We start from the raw sequence: 21,449 nt of genomic DNA, 5'->3' as shown, positions 1-21,449 counted from the left end.
CGGAGCCGCCCGTTGGCTGCTCGTTACCGAGCTTAATTGGGCCGACGGGCGGCGGGGCAGCGGCCGGGGCGGGCGAAGGCCTTCGCCGCTCCGTAATGGGAGTCCCTGGCACAGCGTGGAGGCGGACAGGGAGACGGGGGTGGGGCTTATCTTCCCGAACCGACAGAGCCTCCCGCCATGACCTCACTGTACACTAATCACAGAGCGTGTGCTACAGTTAGAGAACGCCCTCTGTGTAAACTCTCTGATGTGAGCTATATGGGCAATATTTCACGGTACTCTCAGCATCGTGTTTACATGCTTCAAACATAAGGCTGAACAATCAAGACCTGATTGTGTAAATGGGCTATTAGGGAGCATATAAAGTGGGAAATCATTTATTCCAAACACCTCAGTTTCTCAGCTGCAGATCTGAGTTGAATATTCAAGGCTTCCAAGTTCCTACCATGTAAACAGCTGAGTGGGGATATTAAAAATTATGCAGAAATCAAAATCACTCTATCAAACTATTGCCAGAGTGCACTTAATGAATCCAAGCAAAGACCTGCTTACAAAGTTAAGTTGACATTTTGTGAGTCTGTGACAGGGAACTTGACCAATGAAACGCACATGAAATACAGAGTGAGCCCATTTCCGATTAAGGAAAGTTGGAGAGTGTGGTAAAAGTGGAGCGATACATTTCCCAGCACAGTTCTGTTCCACAGTATACCAACACCACAGAAACACAGCATCCATGCCTACGGTTTCCGCTCAATTAAGATAATGAGTCAACAGAGTGTACTTACGCTACATGGCCCTGGCTAAGCTGTGTGAGAGACTGTGTGCCTAATTATATGGGTTACGTGATGATCATACCACACAATATTCACCAGACTAAGTGGAATTATGTACTCATATCTATTACATGTTGAAGCATGCAGCACAGTACCAGATACAAATAAGTCTATAATTCCCATTAATAAAGAAATACAGCCATGAATTAGCCTAATATACAAATGATGTTGATAGTTTCTTATTAACTCCTATGGCACCATTATATCACATTATATTACATTGCGGGCAGTTAGCAGATGCCCAGCTTGCACAACTTTCTCGTTTTTAGAAAGCCTTCATTTATACAGCTGGATATTTTACTGAAGCGATACCGCTTATGCACCAAGGGCACAACGGCAGTGTCCTAGCAGGGAATCGAAACTGCCACCTTTAGGTTACAAGCCCAGATCCCTAAACACTACACCACACTGACGCACGACCACATTAAGCACAGTCAGAGGCTGTCTGCTCTGTTCTGTTCTGTTCATTACCTTTGCCAGGCCTAAGGCTTTTTCAGTGGGAGAAAACTAGCACATGCTGTTAAAAGACAGGCCTAAATCAAGAATGTCATTAAATGTCTTTATTATTAGTGTCCACATCTTAAACTAAACCCAAATCAAAAAGGTGACCGATGAGATCAGAAACATGCGAATACAGTTACAGTAACTGACCCAACAGGATGAATCCATGCTTTGTCCACATATTATTACTGTCAAACAGGCTGTCCAAGAGATGTAATATAGTACATCTGTGTAAAGTACATTCGCTCTTTATCAGTTACACTTGAATGATACCAGGACAGCAGACTAAAGCAAGCGAAGAAAGCACAGGAGAACGAGCCGAGCTCAGTGGTAATTAAACGGCTGCAGGATGTTAGGGATATCCCCAGCAGAAATCTCAGGTGCATTACATTATATAAATACAGCAGACGCTCTTATCCAGAGCGACTTAACATAATTTTACAGTTTTACGCAGCATCCACTTATACAGATGGATACCGGCCAGCCTATACTTAAGTAACACAGGTTAAGCACTTCACTCTAGGATGGAACCTACCAAACCTGCAACTTTTGCATTACAAGCTCACATCCCTAATCGTTATACAGCACTGCAGCCCCCTCTTGTCATAATATGATGACTCAGCAGTAAGTGCCAAGAACACTACCATTTAGACAGACTTAGTGTAGAATTTTGATTTCATATCATTTTCGTTTTCCAGGTTTTATTTTCTGGCCCCGTTTGGGAGAGAAGTACCATTTGAGCGAATCAGTCAACGCTCTCTATGAATGTTTTTACTACTCCAAGCCACTGCTGTAAACACTTCATGAGGTATGTTGCCCTGAGTATTGAATGGGGCACATTAATCATTCTGCACAACCTCCACAAAGCATTTCAGTGTGTGTACAAGCAGCAGGATCACAGCCCTTTGTTTTACCAGCACTGTATATGGGTTACTGTGTACTTTAGTGTAGCCCTTTCAACCTTTTATACTGCATGGTTACATCTCCACATCATATTGATCTGTAGGCTATGTGTTACCAAATTAGTGCAGACATAGGTCACCTACCCAATTTGTGTAACATTAAAGAAGTCCTACCCAAAATAACACTTCTAAGAGGACGTCAATAAATGGAGGAGTCCGTCTGCCATTGAACAGAGTGAATTAGCCTAATTCTTAAAAATGAGACCTGTGTGGGGCATTCTTTCCACAGGCAAAGTGAAGCTCCAGGAAGCAGCTGCAGTGCTGTGGATGGACAGTGGCACAGAGGGAGTGGCACAGAGGGGGCAGCGCGTGGGGCAGCACAGAGGGGGCAGCGCGTGGGGCAGCACAGGGGGCAGCGCATGGGGCAGCACAGAGGGGGCAGTGCGTGGGGCAGCACAGAGGGGGCAGTGCGTGGGGCAGCACAGAGGGGGCAGTGCGTGGGGCAGCACAGAGGGGCAGCACAGAGGGGGCAGCGCGTGGGGCAGCACAGAGGGGGCAGCGCGTGGGGCAGCACAGAGGGGGCAGCGCGTGGGGCAGCACAGAGGGGGCAGCGCGTGGGGCAGAACAGAGGGGGCAGCACAGGGGGGGCAGCACAGAGGGGGCAGCGTGTGGGGCAGCACAGAGGGGCACGCGTCTTCAACGGCCACTGCTAGCAGACCCAAGGCGGCTTCAGCACCCCCGACGAGTGCCGGTCGAACCTGGAGCTCACGGCCGCTTCCGATCGAAATCTTCAAACGCCGCCGTTCTGCTTCCCCGTCTTCTACCCTCCCCCTCCAACCCCCTTAAGATAGGGACTGCACTAAAACAATTCCACTGTTACGGTAGTGGTACATTATACACAGGTGGTGGTATCGACTCCGCCTGACATCCACTAATCTACAGGAGCAGCACAAGCCAATGCACTTTCAATACAATAATGCAAATAAGAACAACAGAGAAAGTAGTCCAGTTAATAAAATCCGTATGAGTATTTTCCCTTGTAATAACATAGGGGTTTGAAATGAAAGCATGCCAGAATACCAGTTTTTTCTGCAAGTTGTTTCTCCATCATTTACAAAGAAGTGAAATTTCATTAAATTCCGCTGTAAAGTAATTTAGTGAGTTTAAACGTAAGACTTCCTCATACTTCCCAGTGAAGTTTCATAATGAATCTCTCCAGCACCAGAACGCTATGCTACAGAACATAACTCCCAATAAAGGCTCTGTTACAGGTAACATTTTACAGCACACCCTGCGCCACCTCAACCATCGGAAACCGTTTTTTTCTGGAGTGCCCAAAGCGCAGATGGAAAGATCAACAGTTATTCTACAAACAGAGCCCACAATAACAGGAACCTGCGGACGTCCGATACCGAAGCACAAGCAGGACTCCGTGCGGCTTACCGGAATGTTCTTCCACTCCGCGCTCTCATTTCTTCGCCCGACATTTTAACGATCTCTTCAACCTGCAAGATCCTGCAAAAATACTAGCAATTCAGGACTTGTGTGTGCACGCGTGTCCTGCCTGTGTGTAAAAGGAGCCGAACTTAAACTTGAAAAACTTCTCGCAACGGTGCACTGATGACACGACCGCGCTGTGCTGCGCACGGTATTTGACTGAGCAAATACGACCTGTTTGGGGCCCAGCGCTGGGTCAAGGCAACACACCCATTTCATTAATCAAGCACCTGGGAGGAGTGGGAGCTCTTATCAGACGAACAGTGCCAGTGTTATTACACGTATGATACGGTTTTAAGGATTTTTTTTTTTTACGGGCACCCGAAATGCTGGTAGCTTATGTGGTACACCTGCACTATCTGCTGCTGTCCATCTAACTTTTGCTCTTAAGCACGATACGCTTGCATTTGTTTGGATAACCTCATTTTAACATCATCCAATACTCAACAGCACAGTCAAAACAAATGAAACACAGTAACGTTTGAAAATACACTCAGCCGAAAACACAGCAATACACGGACGCAGAATTTAAAGAAGACTACAGCAACTTCACGTGATTTTGGCATTTATCAATCTGGCTCAAAACTCAAGACACAATATCATTAACTAGGCTACACCCTGTGCAAGCACCACTCAATGCTCCATAGCAATCTCTTCTGCAAAGCTGTCATTTGCCTCCCCTTAGGATAAACATGTTATTACGAAAAGATAAACTTCGTGTAAATGGCAGAAGTGACATCATTGGGACTCATTTAGACGGAGCCCTAAACGAAAATGAGTAGGCTCGTTAAAATGTATGGTTTTGAACGCTGCAGGGGAAACTTGAAATAAATGACAGCTCGGTAAAGTAAGCCATTTGCATTGGCTGATAACGGCTCTTAAAACCCATAAACCCGTGAGAGGGTCTCACACGCACCCGAGCGAGCAGAACAGTCCGTGAAGGACGCGCAGGCTCCCGCCCAGTGAACGCAGCGCATGCAGCGTGTTTTCGCATCGACAAGGCTGACGGGCTGATGCCTACCTTGGCTTTATTCAAACTTCCCCAAAAAGCTTTCAAACATTCCTCCGAAAGGAGAGCATTTTGCTGGCCCCGGATCAAGAATGCGGAGAATCGCTTAAAAACGGCTCCCAGGCACGCATTTCAATGCTCCCTATACAAATAAACCCCACACACGCACACAAAGACATACCAGCAGCCGTCACTTCAGCCCATATAAAACGCCCATAATACCACATGTAACCAGGACCGGCATTACGATGGATCTGAGGATGGCTACGGTCTCTGAATAGGCACATTATTTTCGAAGGTTGCCTCTGTTTTCTTCAATACATGACCATAAACTAGAGGCGTCACCTTTGATGCCAAGGGCATTTGAGACCGCTCCTGTTCTTCACCCCACGTGTGGGGGAGAGGTCATTGTCAGCGGTGGCCGAAGGACGGACATGAGTGGGCATAGCATCGCGCTGTAACTCCACCATGCCCTCTCAGTCTGTGAACAAAAAACGTCCAGCAGATTCTGTAAACCAGCTCATTAAAACATTCAAAAACCCTGCAGGTCTTTTATTAAACCCATCGTTACAGTCATTTAAAATGAATAAACAGGCCCAGGGTATAGAATATTGAAGATCCTGTGCATATATGCATGATATCAAACTTTTTACACAACAACCAATAATAAAATCATTGGTTCATCATTTAGAATTTTCAATGAGTGCACCTCTTGTGTGTTTTCCTAATGGCCTAAAAAGTATTGATATTGACAAATATTATGGTACTCAATCCATTCCATTCCTTTCCCAAATCACAGCTTACATCTTTATGGTCATCTTTCAAGAGTGGAACAGTAAGCAAGTGTAGCTCACAGCTAAACTTAGGCTTGCTACGACCTACAGCAGTCTATAGTGTACCACTCCCTATAAGCAAAATCAACCCATAGCCTATATACAGCCAGGCCAAACAAATTCACAAAAAGACTTATCTAGTAAATAAGTGCAGAAATTCAGTGCAGCGCCTACAGTTTAAGTAGGCCAAGAACTGGCTAACTGAGAACAGAGGATGCCCAAATAAACACACATTTCTGCCTGGAATAACATGATCATAAAAGCCTGAGCAACTACTTTACAGTAGGCTATATCCTGCACAGCCTACTGCCTGTTCCTAAGCACCAGGGGGTATTGATGATTAATGCTTTTCCTACAAGCCACAACCATCTCTGCTCAGAACCGCGCAGGAATGAGAGTTAATCCCTGCAAATATTTCCTGTCCCCCATACAGATAAACTAACCAGGAGCACACTCTCAGGAATAACATGTTTTCAGCACATTAAGCAGGGCTCTACATCAACGTATTCTTCCGCTTGTCCCATGAGGTGAATGCTTACAGTGTAGCGACAGGTCATCTGAAACACAATATATGTTCTGAGAATTATCAGCAACCTTTTAGACATTTTCACAGAAGCATGATTTTATTAGTAGAGTTGAAGCTTTACTGAATTCCTTTAATCAAAAGCACTTGCGCAAAATTTCACCAGCTAGTTTTAGGAATATTCTCATTTTTCCTCCAGGACATTACGCTGAACATTGTTAGGATGGGCAGTTCAACTGTGACTTTGTGCACACAGCTCAAATTCATGCTGACTGCTCATACACAGAAATGGAATTTGGTTTAGGGAATGTGACCCAAGGAAAACTTGAAACACTATTGCGATGGACTGCCTACGCAGAACCTTTTCAAACAGCTTCGTACTGTCAGCGTGTTGCTCAACGAAATTGATTAACATTGAGAGCATTTAATCACAAATGAATCCCCATTCACTGCAATTGCTCCTGGTAATTAACAGGACAAGGTATCAAAAGAGTCAGTGTCAACATTTATACACAACTCCAACTGCTAGGTGCTAAAGTCAAGAGCTGGCAGCATCCTGCAGACTGTTGTCAGAATTGTCAGCTTAAGGTCTGAATGTATGCTGGGCCAGATATCGGCAAAGAGAACTTTAAATAGATTGCAAGGACAGCAGAAAACAGCTCGGAGGTTATGGTAGGCTTTAATCTTGCTTGGGTGGACTTTTAGTTTCTTTACTTTAAAAATTTATATGAAGACAATTCTGACCACGCTACATTCTGAACTGAAAACCCATAGGTCAAACTTAAGTCGTGTCAGTAAGTCTCGCTGAGACTTCAGGTCTTATTTTTCCAGAGAAGTGACATAGGCCTATCTGACAAGCAGTGCGAACGACGTCAAAAGCTACGCAAGGATGCCAATGCTAAGCTAAAGCAGAAGGCAAAGCTGAAGGCATCACAGCCTCATGAGTCAGGAAGGTGTGACTGTCGCTGCTTGAGTCTAGGACTACAGAGACCTAAGCAGACATGCGCATGTGACACTGTCCCACAGTGGTCTATCAACCAAGAGTGGGGATCGATCAGTATAAGCATGGGTCTGGGAGCTGCCGTCTTGACATAGTGTAATGATATAAACTTCCTGTTGGCCCCTTTGATTAGAAATTATGGAGCCCACCTGAGCTTCAGCTTGTTGACAAACACAAAGTGAGTATGCCAGTCAGTTTTTGTAATCATTAGAACGTCATTACAAACTATAAATGCTCATTTATTGCGCAGCATGAAGTTGTAGAAGAACGTATGCACTAATTCTCAGCAGAAAGAATGAAGGAAAATGAAGGAAGAAACTCACTGACCTTCCACCTCAAAGGAGAGCTGAAGATCCTCATGCCACACCTTTTCCCTGAACTCCGGGATGGCACATATCGCAGAAAGGGGCCCATGGCCTTGAATTTAAAATACCCTCCAATAACAACGCAGCAGTTTTGCTCCCAGCCCGCGGACACAGAGCCCGCAGAGGCTAACCCAAACCCACAGCTGCGGCTTGGCCACTGCGGTCCTCCCGCCTCATTCCATTTCCAACTGCCTCTTTTCTTCTTCTTCTTCTTTTCATCACACATGCATTTGCATTCACAACAACAACAACAAAAACAACGTGTTTATATGTGGCTAAAACTATGAAGCTTAAAATAAATCAACACGAATTTGCCCGTGCCGATGAATTGAAATGGATCGCAAAGGTATTCGCCAAGCTGATATCAGCCATCATGAGCTGACTGTATGGTCACTAACAAAAGGGGCGACCGCGTTTTCTTAGCAGCCTGATAAAACCGAAAAGAAAGATCAAGTAGCAACAAACCTGTGGTGTAGGAGAGAGCAGCTGCGAGGTTGCTGTGAACTCCCTGGCTTGTTTTCACATCTGCCTTGAGTAATACGAACTCCTCTGTGTGTTTTCAGAATGGGCAGAGCGCACTACGCGGACAGTGATAAGCCCGTGAACATTTATGCTTCCACATTTCCTCTACAACACAGAGGAAAACAGCAACACTTCCATCCATCTAAATTCACTTCAAGGGAGGCATTTCAACAAATTACTATTGCTCTTTGTCACCGACATTCAAGTACACATATTTCAACACTTAATTAATTATTCCTACCCACTATTTAAAAGTTCAAAAGTTGCGGAAATTTTTAAAAATGTGCAAAAATGAATTAAAAAATTATTTTCACTTGATTCAAAATACTTTGAGTTGCTTAAATTACTGACTGAATTACAACTGTCAGGTGAAATGGCATCAGAAATCATGAAGTTTGCCATTTTAAGTACAGTTAGGCTAAACCGTGTTAGGCTGATTCCACACACACACGTGCACACACACACACACACACACACACACACACTTGAGAAAGGCGATAGATTGCAATGGTGAATCCCTTGGATTGATGCAAAAAGTAGGTCCCTCTGAACCATTCAACCCCACTGTGTATTCATGAATAATTGAACGAGACATTCTTCCGCAATTTAGCCAAGCACTCCATTAATACAGGCCATGGCTCATTCCTGACCTCAGCCTGCACAGGAAAGAGCGAAGCCTTGCCCTTCTGTCCCAATAACCCAGAGTGCATTTCATGGACTGGACGCTGTCTGTCGAAGGCAGACAGTCCCATGGGAGCAGCCCCTCACTGGGTACGGCCCTGTAACGGATCCCTGGTCCCTGGTCCCTGGCCCCGCCCAACCCACACCTCACCCAGCAGCTCTCTGAGAAGTCCGCCGGAGAACGCTAGCCGAGGCTTCCCATCTCCGTCGCTCGGTTGGCCAGCCGGGCAGAGGGGTTCCACACCCAATACGCACGCTTGCCACGCAGGGAGGAGAAGGGAAGGACGGGCCTGGAGAGCAGCGTGGCCGTCTGAAGCTCAGCGCAGGTGACTCCGCGCACAGTCCGCCGGAGCTCAGCCACAGGCGCGATTAAACCGCCTCCGTGTGTAACCTGAGCAGCACGCTCCTGCTTCCGCTTCCAATTACACCACGCGCACATGCAGTCGGCGTTTTACGAGCATAGCGACTCTATGATGATGGTTTCGGGGGCCAACAGCAAAGACACGTCCGTCTGACTGCTGCGTTCACAATTTACAGCCAATATCAGACATTGCAGAAGCAGAAAACGTACAGCGCCATTACGGCTAGAACCCAGTGCTAGCTGCAATTGAAAAACACGGTGTCGATAGCCTGTGTAATAAAACTGCGCTGCCTAGCCACAGTCATTCTGTCCTGCAGAAATGAACTCATGCAGAGAATTGCTGTGACACTGAGACCAATTAGGGAGCTGCCCTGCATAGTCATCAGACCAGTGAGTCACTTTGCTGTGATAATTGTGTCTGCAGCAGAATTTCACACAGGTCCACCAGGCTCAGGGTACAGTCGTTGAGTCATCACACAACAGGTCATGTTCCTCCTGGGAGGTGCCGCTCTGCTCACACTTCAGCAAAAATGGCCAAACATCCAGAAAACTTCACAAAACTGCTTAGTCTGCTGTTAATTCTGGTTTTGTGCAATGAGGATCCATGGAGTCAGTTGCTAAAACTTCTCTGAAAGGCATTCAACACTTCAGTCACCATCCATCGTACTGTTTTAATACAAATTCAACATCTGACTGAAGCTTTTGCTAGCAAGAGATGTTCCATAAATAAGAGAGACAGACATACAGGTTAACCCATTCATTCTCAGACCTACATTTCCCTTGCCAATCGTTTGCATCCATTTTCATTCACCCACCATGAATGAAATCGCATTCGTCCGATTCTTGTGAGGGACAGGGCTTTGTAAAAACTGCATTTTCAGGGCTACTGCAGAAACACGGCCTTTTTTGAGATGCACTATGCACCGAGCGTCTAAGTGGCACCAAGGCCTCAGTGACTGTGAGGTAAACTGAACAACATGAACACAAATCACACACATAACACTACCAGTTCAAAGCCTATAGTTGGTTTGTGTACAGCCTTTCCATTTCATGTGAAGAAAGTAAGGCCTTCAGGCCTCCACATTCAAAAGCCTGTTTACCTGCCCTAGTTCCTCCTTTGAGGCTGCGTGCTTACACTGGACAACACAATGACAAAAGATACTGTAAATAAAGGGCTGAATAATTTAAGCTGAAGTGTAACACTACCCTTCTGTTGTAGTGGTACTGGCCAGGGCTGCAAAACAAGGCCAGGCTTTTGTTCCCTGTTGGAACTGTTAGGGAGAAGCTAAGGCATTCTGTATCGTACTGGCTTAATGAAATGGTCTCCAAGATCATAACATTACCACACCTTTACGAGTATCAGTAAAATATATGGAGTAAGTGTTAATGGTCCTGACAGACTGTCTAGCTCATGCTGACTTAAACAGGTGTGGGGTCATTTTAAGTCTGTACCACACCAAACTGACCTGATCAATTGATGCAATAGCACTTCAAACATTTTACTAATACTAGAGTCATTGCAAGCATCAATGACAAAATGAAAGACATAAACAGAGTGTACTGAAGACACTCATCTACAAAAGTCTGCTTCGGGAGGACACAGTTATTGGAAGCAAAATGCACTACTTGGCCTATTTGCCTGTGTGTAATCCATGCGACCAACAAGATACAACAAAATGTAAATTTAGCACAGAATGCTATAGGCTAACTTTACATCCTTTCCTACTAGAATGGTTGAGGTCGCATATTAATCACGCTGTACCAATACTCACAGTGCGGTCCCGACCAGGACCACACGCCGCACTGCCAAATTTCACACCAATTCATGAATAAAATAATATCTTCATACATGTGGACAAGTGGGCTGTAAGTGTGGTCTTCATGATAAAATGTTGCCATTTGTACGAAATAAGGAGAATATGGTTATAACGGTTCAATTTTTGTACAGGGAATAAAAACATAATAGACGCATGACAATTTAAAGCATTATGCGTACAGCCTATAAAAAAAACTTTAAAAACTTCTAATAACGCATTTACGCATTTATTTTGTTGCTAGCTGGCAGCATACGTTTGTTTCCCGTGCGTTGGGTTCATTACGAGTGTCTCTGACCGATAGTGGGAATTATTAATTCCTCGTTAATAAGGTCCCCTCTATTAAGCAAACTACGTTAGCTTGTAGGCTATTATATTCCAGAATCTTTTCAATGTACGAGTATGGAATTCCACCAGCGCAGTTCCATGTTTAATGTAATGAAAACCATAAATGGACACTTTAATGTACATAAATAAACGAAAGACTTCAAATAACGTTATGCCCAAAGAGAATTGTACATATTAGATATAGACAACTTGGCAAATGCAAGCATTTAAAGGTGTGGCTGGCTCGCTGACGAGCTTACTTAACCAAGTCAGCCCGCTACTCTATCTTTAATAGAGTTAGTTAACTTATAGCCGGCTGGCAGCAAGAAACAGGAATAATGTATCAAGCGAGCTACGTCCACACACTAACAAATCTATTGTATATGCATCTAATAAAGGTAGCCAAGTTCAAAACGACAGAGAAACGTATGATGTCCAAAATGTCCCATTTGACTAGCTAGATGGCTACGCACAACAAAGGCTATGAAGTTACCTAGCTAGGGAGTCCCAACTTTTAACCAGGTAAGGGAGAGAAGTTACCAAGCTACGCTTGCAAATTTCGAAGTTTGCTCACCTCAAATCATTAGACACAAACAAATCCACACAGTTAGCTGTAGCAGCTAACGGTATCTACCTACTTACAAGCAAGCTAACGCGTTACATAAATTGATAGTTAGCTTGCTCTATAGCTTTACTAGTGTTGCTAACAAAAGTTAGCGGTCTAGCTAGTCTGGACAATCCAGTCGATCGTGCTCTACTATAGCTGGGTAGATAGTGGAGCAGCAACACGCCCTGCTAAACTAAATGAATGGTTAACCTACGAGCTAGCACTAGCTAACACGAACAAGCAATGTGTTGCTAACATGGGTCTATCGCATCGAATGTACGGAGTATACAATAGTTAGCCTGGCAGGCTGGTGGGGTAAATAACTGTGTGCGAAACACAGTCGTTTGATAACGACCGATGTTTGTGTCAAGAACGGTATCTAACTTAAACGGCCAACTATTTAGTCGGCGATTTAGCTAGGCCAAAACTGAATTGACAGAACTCTTTGGACTGAGATCGAACACATTATGAATTGCTTCAGTATACTTACCTTGATCGGCCTCACAGATTTGTTTCTCATCCCCGGGCCGGTTCTCTTCTAAGACGTTAAATAGTAGCGTCCACGTTTTTCAGATCACTTGTTTTTTTCGTTGTTTAAATCTTGAAAAGCTGTCTATTATTTAGCATTAAAAAGCCCTGCCGATAAAGTAGGTATAAATTCTTACAACAATGTCGCTAGATACTGCTTAAGTCCGCCCACCTGAGAGAACATAACGTCTCTCATTGGCTAACGAGTTAAAAGGTGGGTTTGACTGCCACTGGAATACAGCAATGGCGTTCTAACATAGGTTGGATTCCCATTTTCGGATTGGGCCTTTTGGTGGGTATTAGACTGATCAACAGTAAATTGAACGATAGGACAGTTTTACAGACAGGCGGATTGTAGGGGCATGAAACTAGATAGTGTGCCAGAGTCAGCGCTGTAGGAGTGTTCATAACAACATATGGCAAATTGCCTCCGTGAAGTAAAGACGCAATCATAAATTCAAAGAAACCTCAACAGTGCAGTGTGCTACATTGGATCGCAGCTGAAACGGCGATACACAGCACACGAAAAACATGTTTACACTGGGTGGAAAGCAAAGATGTCTGTCACCTGCAGCTGCAACTCGTGAAGATGACGCGTTTTTGGTGCTGCTGAGTCACCTGAAATTCAGACAAATGACTTTACCTGTAAAATAGAGGCAATACAAAAAGTACCACCAGACAACTTCGACAGTGCTGTTCCATCTGAAATTAGATGATTTCAAATAACCCTGTTGTTTCTGCTTACTTACTGCTAATATGGATTAAGTATTTTAGAACAGCAGTCATTTAAGAACATAAAATGTATAAAAGGTCAATGCTGGGTATGTGGTAATCTGTTAATTAAGTGTTCTCATGAGTTGGTATCCTCAAAGTCACATTCAGCAAACAGACAAAGATTCTGTAATAAGAATAATGAATAATTAAATCCGCACAAACAAAGGTCTGGCAACAGAGAAATGTGCAATTTATATCTGCATAAAACAAACCTGTTGATTGAACTGAAAATCATTTATCATTTCAACTTGTCAATTTGAATTCCAAGATAAAAAATCCCCATGTCTTTCCGATTCTTCTAAACTTGCAGAACCATAGTTGAGGCAAATGTTTATGTTATGTTTATTCTATCAATTCATGTGTAAAACGAAAACATTCCACAATAAGAAAGAAACTATAATTGTCTGAGAATTGTCATTAAAATAATATTCAGCCAGGTAATTAGATATGGTCTCAACTTCAACACTTAAAAACAGTAACAAAAGTTTTTAAAAAATCACACACCCATGTTTCTAATGTGTACACCAAGGTCAGTTGATAAGGCTGTATACAGTAAAGTCAGTCAGTCTCTTTGGTCCAATATAAACAATTTATTTTTTAAAACAGTTTAAAAAGGACTGGTGGTACTACTAAACCATCAGAAAGACCATGACCATGAGTTCTTCAGAGCATTAAAATACAGAATGATGAAAACCATTTTTTTATTAATAACAAATTGGCTAGCTTATCTGCCTTAGAAACTTTGTAAACCTGAAAATTCACCCTAAACTGCCAGTGTTGAGATCAGCAAGGCAAATAAAAACAACAAATCTAATAAAATGATCTCTTTCAGAGGGGTCACCATAATATAGTATATATAAATAAAACTCCCTTTGCCAGTCTCCCATTGGCTGGTGGAAAGGTCAGCAGCCTGGCTGTATCCAGTGAAATTGAAGATGGAGTGAATCAGCGCCGCCTCCTGTCAGGGCTTCTACTGCGTCTCCGCCCACCCCTGTTAAACAACAGAAAGTGTTATCTTTCCAAAATAAATTTACCAACTGATAAAAGTCTATGGATTTAATCCCATTAACAAGCACTAGAAGTAAATGAGATAATGCTGATATATTATTAATGAGAGCTCAACCAGCAGGTACAGCAAACCTTCTTTTGCTTTTGGGTGGTCCTCTTACAAAGCCCCAGTCCACACTGATTGGTTGGCCCATGAGGTCCTGGCCATTCAGTCCTTCCATGGCAGCCTGGGCCTCTTTATACGTCTCATACTCCACAAGAGCATATCCCTGCAGAAGGGAGTATACATTTCTATCCAACGGCACAAAATAAAATGGCCATCAACAAAGACCGGTGTAATTTCTTTGCTGAAAAATATCCTATACAGCATAGCTGATAAGTAAACAAACCCACCAACAAATTCAACAAGAAGGAATAAACACACATTTTGCCAAGTTAATATATATAAGTATGAAACATCATGGATAGCTCAGTCTGTAAAAAGGCACTTGGATCTTGACATAACTTCATTCATCCAGTAAAACTGAAGTGTATTTGGCATTACACTGCCACCTTCTGTCTAAATTAAGACATTAACACTGTTTTTCCTTAACTTTTGTAACTTAATACATTTTTCCATTTGAAACCTGTAAAGCAATCTTCCCGTGTGAAAACATTTGTTACCAATTCAATACTCCTAATATTCTCTCTTGAATAACACCAAGATGAGTAGTACAGAAAAGCATTCTCTGAAACTCTGATGCTCAGACATGCCACACACTTGTGAAGCAGCACAACTCCCTCACATCAGAACAGTTGAATTCATATCCGACTGCACACTTTAAATCAGTGTGGGGATGTCGGAATTGTTCCATACCTTCAGATAGCCTGTCCTCCGGTCCAGGTTTAGGTGTAGATTTTTGATCTCCCCAAACTCTGCAAACTTGTCATGGATGTCCTCCTCAGTGGCCTCTTCCTGTACCCCAGTAACAAACAGAATCCAGCCCTCCACCGCTAGAGGGAGGTAGAGGTATGCTAAACTTAAAGAACTGGGGCTAGCCAAAATGCTGAATCAACACAAGATCCTGCCTGAGAATTTTTGTGGCAACTACAATGCAGCATTAAGAAATTTCTCTACCCCCAAAATTATTCATCGGTTTAGCCGACATGCCTCACCAGGGTAACGATATGCATTCTAACACCCATTCCTTCTCCTTGGTTTTTAGGCTGAGCTCAAGTATGTAATAATGGTACACCACCCTGCATGGTTTCCAGCCTAGAAAAGCAAAGGGGTACTTTACAATCTAGCCACAACTATTTTGAACAGAGCCAGCTCTAACACCAACCCTTTTCAAGTAAGGATGGACATCTCTGAACGAAAACTTAGAGCAATCTATGCAAGTCTGGCAATATTAGTTAAGATTTTAAAAATGTGCACAGAAAGGTAACGCATGCAGAAATCAATTCGCCTACTCAGAAGATATGAACAAGGTACACTGCTGCAATTAGATCCAGGGGAGGCTCGACAGCCCAGTTTATTTGCATCTGCGCCATTCTGAGCTTTGCATGTTTAAGTACTTTTCTGGCATTTAACAGATGCTTTGATCTAGAGTGAATTACAATGCAAAGATGCAAGCACAAAGATTATGGATCTAAGTGCAGTAATGGCCTAGATGGGGTTAATATAATCCCAAGAGAGACACCAAGTACAAAAAGTACAGGAAAAAAAAAAGGGGGGGGGGGGGAGTGACACCTAATTATTTGTTAGTAATAGGTAACACTTGTAGTGCCAAAGGCGGCCAATATCCCAGCTATAATGGCTACCATGGGATGCTCACTACTGAGGGGCTATAACAGACACCAAATCTGACTGGCAAGCGCAGGCTGTGAAATGGAGGTGTCTGGACAGTGCATACAGTCTAATGATCTAGTTCTATGTGATCTTAAGTGTGTTCTTGCACTTACATCTCTGTGGGCCTGGCTCATCACCATCCTGTTCCACCGTGTCATAATCCTCTCTAGCTCTAGACCTTGCTCCTTCGTCTACAAGAAACAACAGAAATGTTAGATACTGTATGCCACCACATGCCTCTTACTCAAACACATCTATGAATCTGATTTGATAAGTGCTTCAAAACAAATGCCCGTCAATACAGACTTTATAACTTTCATGCTAACAGTGAACAGTTAAAAATATATGTATTCAGTGACTGTGCCATGACTGGGGGGGGGGGGGGGGCAGTGCGGTCTGCCCTAAGGGCTGAGGCTGCTCCCAAAGGTTGCAGGTTTTTCTTCCAGGTACAGTCCTGTTGTGGTACACTATAGCACAGGAACACTAGCTTAATCGCTAAGCAAAGAAGTACTGCACCGTAACAAGGGCCAAACAAGACATAAAGACTCACCTGATCCAAAACCTCGTCCCTTCCTTTTTTTGGCTTTTTCTTTTAACTTATGGATGCTCTCTGAAAATGCGATCACAAGAGTGGTGAAAATCCAAAACTAAAGCTAAAAGGAAAAAACACATTTCTTGAGGAACGTGGTTATCCATTAAATAAAAGTATTTCAATCTGTACATAATATTAGCACACTCAATGAGCACACTGAGCAGAGACTGAACAAGGGCTGCAGGTAACACTCTCAGGTAGAGCACTGCCGTTATACCAATAAGCAAACACGAATTTATTCAGTGAACATCAAGGTGTATAAACTTAGTTATTATTGTTATAACTAAAGTAAATTACTTCTACAGATCTTTACTATCATAAATGTACCAATTGCCTTGCAAGCTTTTATCAGTTCTATAGCCAGGTCAGTGCCTGCCTGCGGTAGTCCTCCCCACATTAAATCTATGACTGTCCCAATCATGACAGACCGAACGCAGACTGTCTGCGTTCAGATTGCCCCAAACAACTGTTAATAAATCCCGAGGTCCCTATGCCACTTTTCATCCCCGTTGCTTAATTTCCAGCGTCAGCTGTAAGCATGGGAGATGTGTTCTGAACCAGTTAAGTCTAGCAGAGTTAGTTACCAAGTTCATGTGTTATACAGATGGGAGGTTATTAGTCGGCTCGCTAAATTAGCTCAGTTGCTGACTAACTCTAATCTTTATGGCGAGCAAACCAGTCTGTTGACGGGGTTATCGTAGCAATGTTAAGACAACCACAAAGCCTGTTTATAACGACAAACCGACAACACTCATTTTAGTTGGTGGGTTGGCTTTAATAGTGACGATTAACTTCAAAATGTTAGCGCGCTAGCCAGCTAAAAGGGCCCGTTATTAATCATCATGCGTTACGGTGTCCAAATAAGAGAGGAAATCTCGTATCACAAGTTCAGCAAGAGGCGAAAAGCACAGGATTTCAGTACACCTCAAATATTACCATCACCATCCTCATCCATAGGAAAATCCTCGCCTCCCGCTTCATGCAGATCCAGCACGTCCGCCATATTGACAGTTTTGGCCGTCTATGGTCTTGGCACACAAGCCAGTTCGAGAGTGTGTGCATTGACTTCTGGGATATCGAGGGTGTTTCTGGTTGAGAAGACAATCATTTCTAAATCGAATGATTTTCAGTATCGTTTCAGTGGCTATCTGCCTGTACAATTAATTTCAGAATGTTTTGTGTTGTTTTTTGAATGAAATACGAGGCGGTATAGACATATCTTTAAAATGAATCAAAAGTAGGCATTAGGTGTAGGCCTACTTTTTAGGATTTTTTTTCACCCGTTTCTCGTCTTTTTCATTACTGGTCGGTAGGCTACATTAGAGTGATGTCACTGGAAGGGAACAGCAGGGAACCGTGACAGTGGTCACCTTCTTTCAGATAATTATAGGGATCTGTGTATGAATATCCTCCTTACTTGTTACATTTTATTATTATTTTTTTATTTATTTATTTGCGGGTCACCCACATTTTAGACATTGCATTGTAAGGTAGTGTCTAGTTATTTCAGGATGATGTCATGATGAAAATATACAGAGAAGCATGGAAATGAAGTTATGAAGTTTAAGAATGCTGTCCTTAAGCCTCATAACTTCATATGCAGTCATTTTATGCGACCAGGTGACCTCTTAGAATATGGTGGTGGTGATGTGTGTGCATGTGCATGTGCATGCATGTGCTTGGGTGGGGGTGGGGGTGGGGGTGGGGGGATAGGGGACATTGAGCTGTTGAGGAATGGTGTTTTCATAATTTTGGTGTGCTGTCAGATTGCAGAAAATCACAAAGGGACATACTATTTTTGTTTTTTAATTCTATTAAATTAAAAAACAGAATCAGTGCTCCGTGTGTGAAAGGGTGTTTTAATGAGACTGTGTGGCCTCTTACTGTCAAAATGATCAAAGGTCGACTCAAGTAAGATACATTTGAAATAAAAGATTTAGGTTTATAGAACAGCAGTATACCACACGTTGATATTGCATTAAATCGTATAAGAATGATTTCCATTTCAAAAGTATGAATTCATTGTAATTGGCCAACCTTAGATATTTGGAGGCTGTTTGTTAAAATAAGTTAATCCAATGTAATGCAATGTCATTTCTTTTTTTCTATTTTTAATGTCTGTTAGTACATAATTTATAATTCATATTGACAGTCACAAGACTGTCAAAGCATAGTGCATTATTCTTTGCTAATGCATATACAAGAACCTGATTTATATTTAGATCATTCATAGAAACATTCCTGAAAAAAATTAATTCCTGATTTATATTTAGTTCTGCCTCTTAAGCAGATTTTATTTAACTCTACTCATTACAATGGATGCTCCAAAGTCCTCATCAAACTTTAAAATTGAATTTGAATATTTAATTTAATTAATGTAAAAAATCACCCAAATGAAACATGCAAATATTAGACTTGTTTTAAACAATCAGACTCTTAAATTAACACCATCATTATGATAAAATCTTTGTGGAGAGCCAAGATGACAGAAACTGGGACTGCATTAAACAGAAAATCTACACTAAAGATGTACAATATTCTGTATAAATCTATGTGCTACTATCTGTTGCTTTAATATAAAATAATTATATGTGTCTTTTGAAGAGTTACTGATTCTGTCTTAGCACATAATCTTTATAGGATACAGCTGTAAGACATTTATAGGATATAGCTGAATAAAAGTCAAGAGAAAAATCAAATAATTTTCTATATTCCTATGGTAGAAAGTTTCTGGAATAGGTAACATGCTAAACACATATTCATTAACTGTCTTTTTTAACATGTAACATTAACATTGTCTGCACTGAGTGTGAAATGACTGCAGTCAGCCATTTAATATCGTCCATTGGAATCCCACTGCTTGCTTTGTGTTTGTATTGTCAGCACTCCACAGAACAATCTTAGACTTTGGGGAAATCATTTGGACTTTGCTAACCAAGTTAGTGGTCATGGTGTTTGCACGTGTCAACAAAATCTGATTAGCGGCCTTCATCACCCAATGACAGGGCGCCTTGCCATCAGCAATGACAAATCATCTTCGTGTCTTCAGGAACCCCCTTTCTTCAAGAAATTATAAGAACCTTTCTTCTCCCAAGAGGAGATCTCATGAAGAGTGAGAAGGACAGCAGAGAAGGTAAGACCCCACTGATTCACCCCTTGATTCTTATCTGTCTTATTGAATGAGGTAGTTTTTGTTTTTAGACTGAAAAAAAACAGATCCAATTCTGGTATGATTAAAAGATGCAGTTTTGAGAAGTGTTTATCTGCACTGTGTTAGAGTACATAATTTGTGGAATTGAAAGTGGCGAGAACTGATATTACAGGCATGTGCTGTATTTAACACAAATTTTATGTTACTGTATGTGCAATTAGTGTGAATGATTGCTCTATTGAGCCAGTATAATAGAATCCTCAGCAGCAGAATTTTCACTGCTCTCAGACACTATAAGAGATAACTGCAACGAATAATGAATTGAAAACAGTGTGTTTCCATCCTAAACTATCTGATCTGTTATTTCTAATGAATCTATTGGGTGCACATGGGGAAATGAGATGTATGTACTGTATGTAAGAGAATGCCCTGCCACCTGTTGAGAAAACCATTAAGCTGGAACAAAAGAAGGTCAAACTGTCATTGATATAAAAGTATCAGACAGCTTTAAGCTTCCCAAGTTGACCAATTATATTGTGCTAAGCATGTTTTTTTCATTTTCAGGTGTCTTGTAGAAACAGCTATCATGAAGTTTTCTCTGGTCGCTGCCCTTGTGGTGATTTTGGCCCTGGCACATGGCAAGAGTGGATTCCGTAATACATAAATATGACAGTAACATAGACTGGCAATCTTATTATTTACATCATTTATTAATCGCTGCACAACCAATATTTTGCCAAAATATTATATGAATGCATTAATCCAAATAATGCCATTGATTTTTGAAGGTTATATGAGAAACCAGAAATGACCCGTTCTGCAAAAGGAAATGTTTGCCCACTATCTGGTAGGACTGATGTAGTGTGCTTCTCTGCCTTGAAGGATGTGAATCTGTGTCTCTGGTGAAACGGGATGCTCACATGGAGGTTGACACTCTAATAAAGTACGTCCAGGACTTATCCTCTCTAGTGACCAAGACCACCCAGGGGCTTGTAGAGAGAGCAAAGACTCACGAGCTGACTGGCAAGGCCAAGTAAGTCTCTAACACCAAATCCATGTGTGGTTCTTTCTCTTGCTATCATATTGTCATTACTTCTAACACTTTTCTCTCCAAGGCTCTACTGTAACCTGGCATAATGCACATATGTGGCGATGTCACACTCTCTTAATGTTTCTGGAAACCTATTGCATTGTGTTTAGAATTATGGGGTTTTATCTGATATTTTTGTATCAATTAGTTATTAACCTGGGAATGCTGATTGCCTTTTTCTGCCATCGTTAAAATGTTAAAGCAAGAACTTTCAACACACACACACACACACACACACACACACACACCTAAACATGCACAAACATACACACACACACACACACACACACATATTGTAGAGAATATGGACGGAACACATTGAGCCCCCCTCTGCTCTCTCACAGTATATTGAGGATGGGAGGACCCAGCTGCAGCCTCTGGTTCAGCAGATCCAGAAGGAGCTGAAGCCTCTAGCTGCCTCCATTAAAGAGCAGCTCAAGCCCCTGACTGAGCCATTGCAGGCCCAGCTCAAGCCATTTAGTGACAGTATTCAGCCCGAGCTTGAGCGCATTTGGAAGACCTTGTTGGATGCAACCAAGGCCTTTACTAACTAAATCCAACAGTGCCATAATCCAGCAGGACCACCCCTCACATTCTGATTTCCAACTATTATAAACCTGGCTTTTGTCTTATAATATATTTTTTCATGAATAAAGGAATGTTGACACACTTGTCACACAGAACAATAAACTTGACACAC

General features: G+C 42.3%; 2 protein-coding genes and 1 long non-coding RNA gene across 7 annotated transcripts in view; 1 reads left to right on the top strand and 2 right to left on the bottom strand.

Annotated features, from left to right (window-relative positions):
* otud7b (OTU deubiquitinase 7B) overlaps positions 1-13,518 on the bottom strand; it is a 36,396-nt gene extending 22,878 nt beyond the window's left edge. For 2 of the 4 annotated variants that reach the window (XM_035425785.1, XM_035425813.1), the window contains exon 1: positions 12,266-12,474. The gene's annotated coding sequence lies outside the window, so the exon portion shown is untranslated. Of the gene's footprint in view, positions 1-3,679; positions 4,548-12,265; positions 12,475-12,871 lie in introns of those variants that run through there. The other 2 variants (XM_035425804.1, XM_035425795.1) reach the window with 2 other exon arrangements.
* Positions 13,519-13,652: 134 nt separating this feature from the next.
* rbm8a (RNA binding motif protein 8A) lies at positions 13,653-17,584 on the bottom strand. 2 transcript variants are annotated; one of them, XM_035425824.1, is made up of 6 exons: positions 17,445-17,584; positions 16,467-16,526; positions 16,030-16,107; positions 14,942-15,078; positions 14,218-14,354; positions 13,653-14,068 (listed from the first exon to the last, which is right to left on the bottom strand). In XM_035425824.1, the coding sequence occupies exons 1-6, from the start codon at positions 17,509-17,511 to the stop codon at positions 14,023-14,025; spliced, it is 525 nt and encodes a 174-aa protein (XP_035281715.1). In that variant the 5' UTR covers positions 17,512-17,584; the 3' UTR covers positions 13,653-14,022. The 2 variants fall into 2 exon arrangements, with proteins under 2 accessions (XP_035281715.1, XP_035281723.1); XM_035425832.1 differs by having other exon boundaries at positions 17,451-17,547.
* A 1,865-nt stretch (positions 17,585-19,449) lies between these two features.
* LOC118224724 lies at positions 19,450-20,838 on the top strand. Its single transcript, XR_004764689.1, has 3 exons — positions 19,450-19,641; positions 20,224-20,312; positions 20,542-20,838. It is a non-coding gene; the product is annotated as an uncharacterized LOC118224724 (long non-coding RNA).
* The last annotated feature ends 611 nt before the right edge of the window (positions 20,839-21,449 follow it).

This window comes from Anguilla anguilla, chromosome 1 (genome assembly GCF_013347855.1).
Source record: "Anguilla anguilla isolate fAngAng1 chromosome 1, fAngAng1.pri, whole genome shotgun sequence".
Taxonomy (NCBI): Eukaryota; Metazoa; Chordata; class Actinopteri; order Anguilliformes; family Anguillidae; genus Anguilla; species Anguilla anguilla.
This window is presented reverse-complemented; position numbering and strand designations above follow the sequence as displayed.

Coding starts and splice junctions, on each gene's coding strand:
- rbm8a (XM_035425824.1), bottom strand. CDS start 17,511: ATGGCGGACGTGCTGGATCTGCATGAAGCGGGAGGCGAGGATTTTCCT. Junction 16,527..17,444: donor TATGGATGAGGATGGTGATG/GTAATATTTGAG, acceptor TCGCATTTTCAG/AGAGCATCCATAAGTTAAAA. Junction 14,069..14,217: donor CCACCCAAAAGCAAAAGAAG/GTTTGCTGTACC, acceptor GTTGTTTAACAG/GGGTGGGCGGAGACGCAGTA.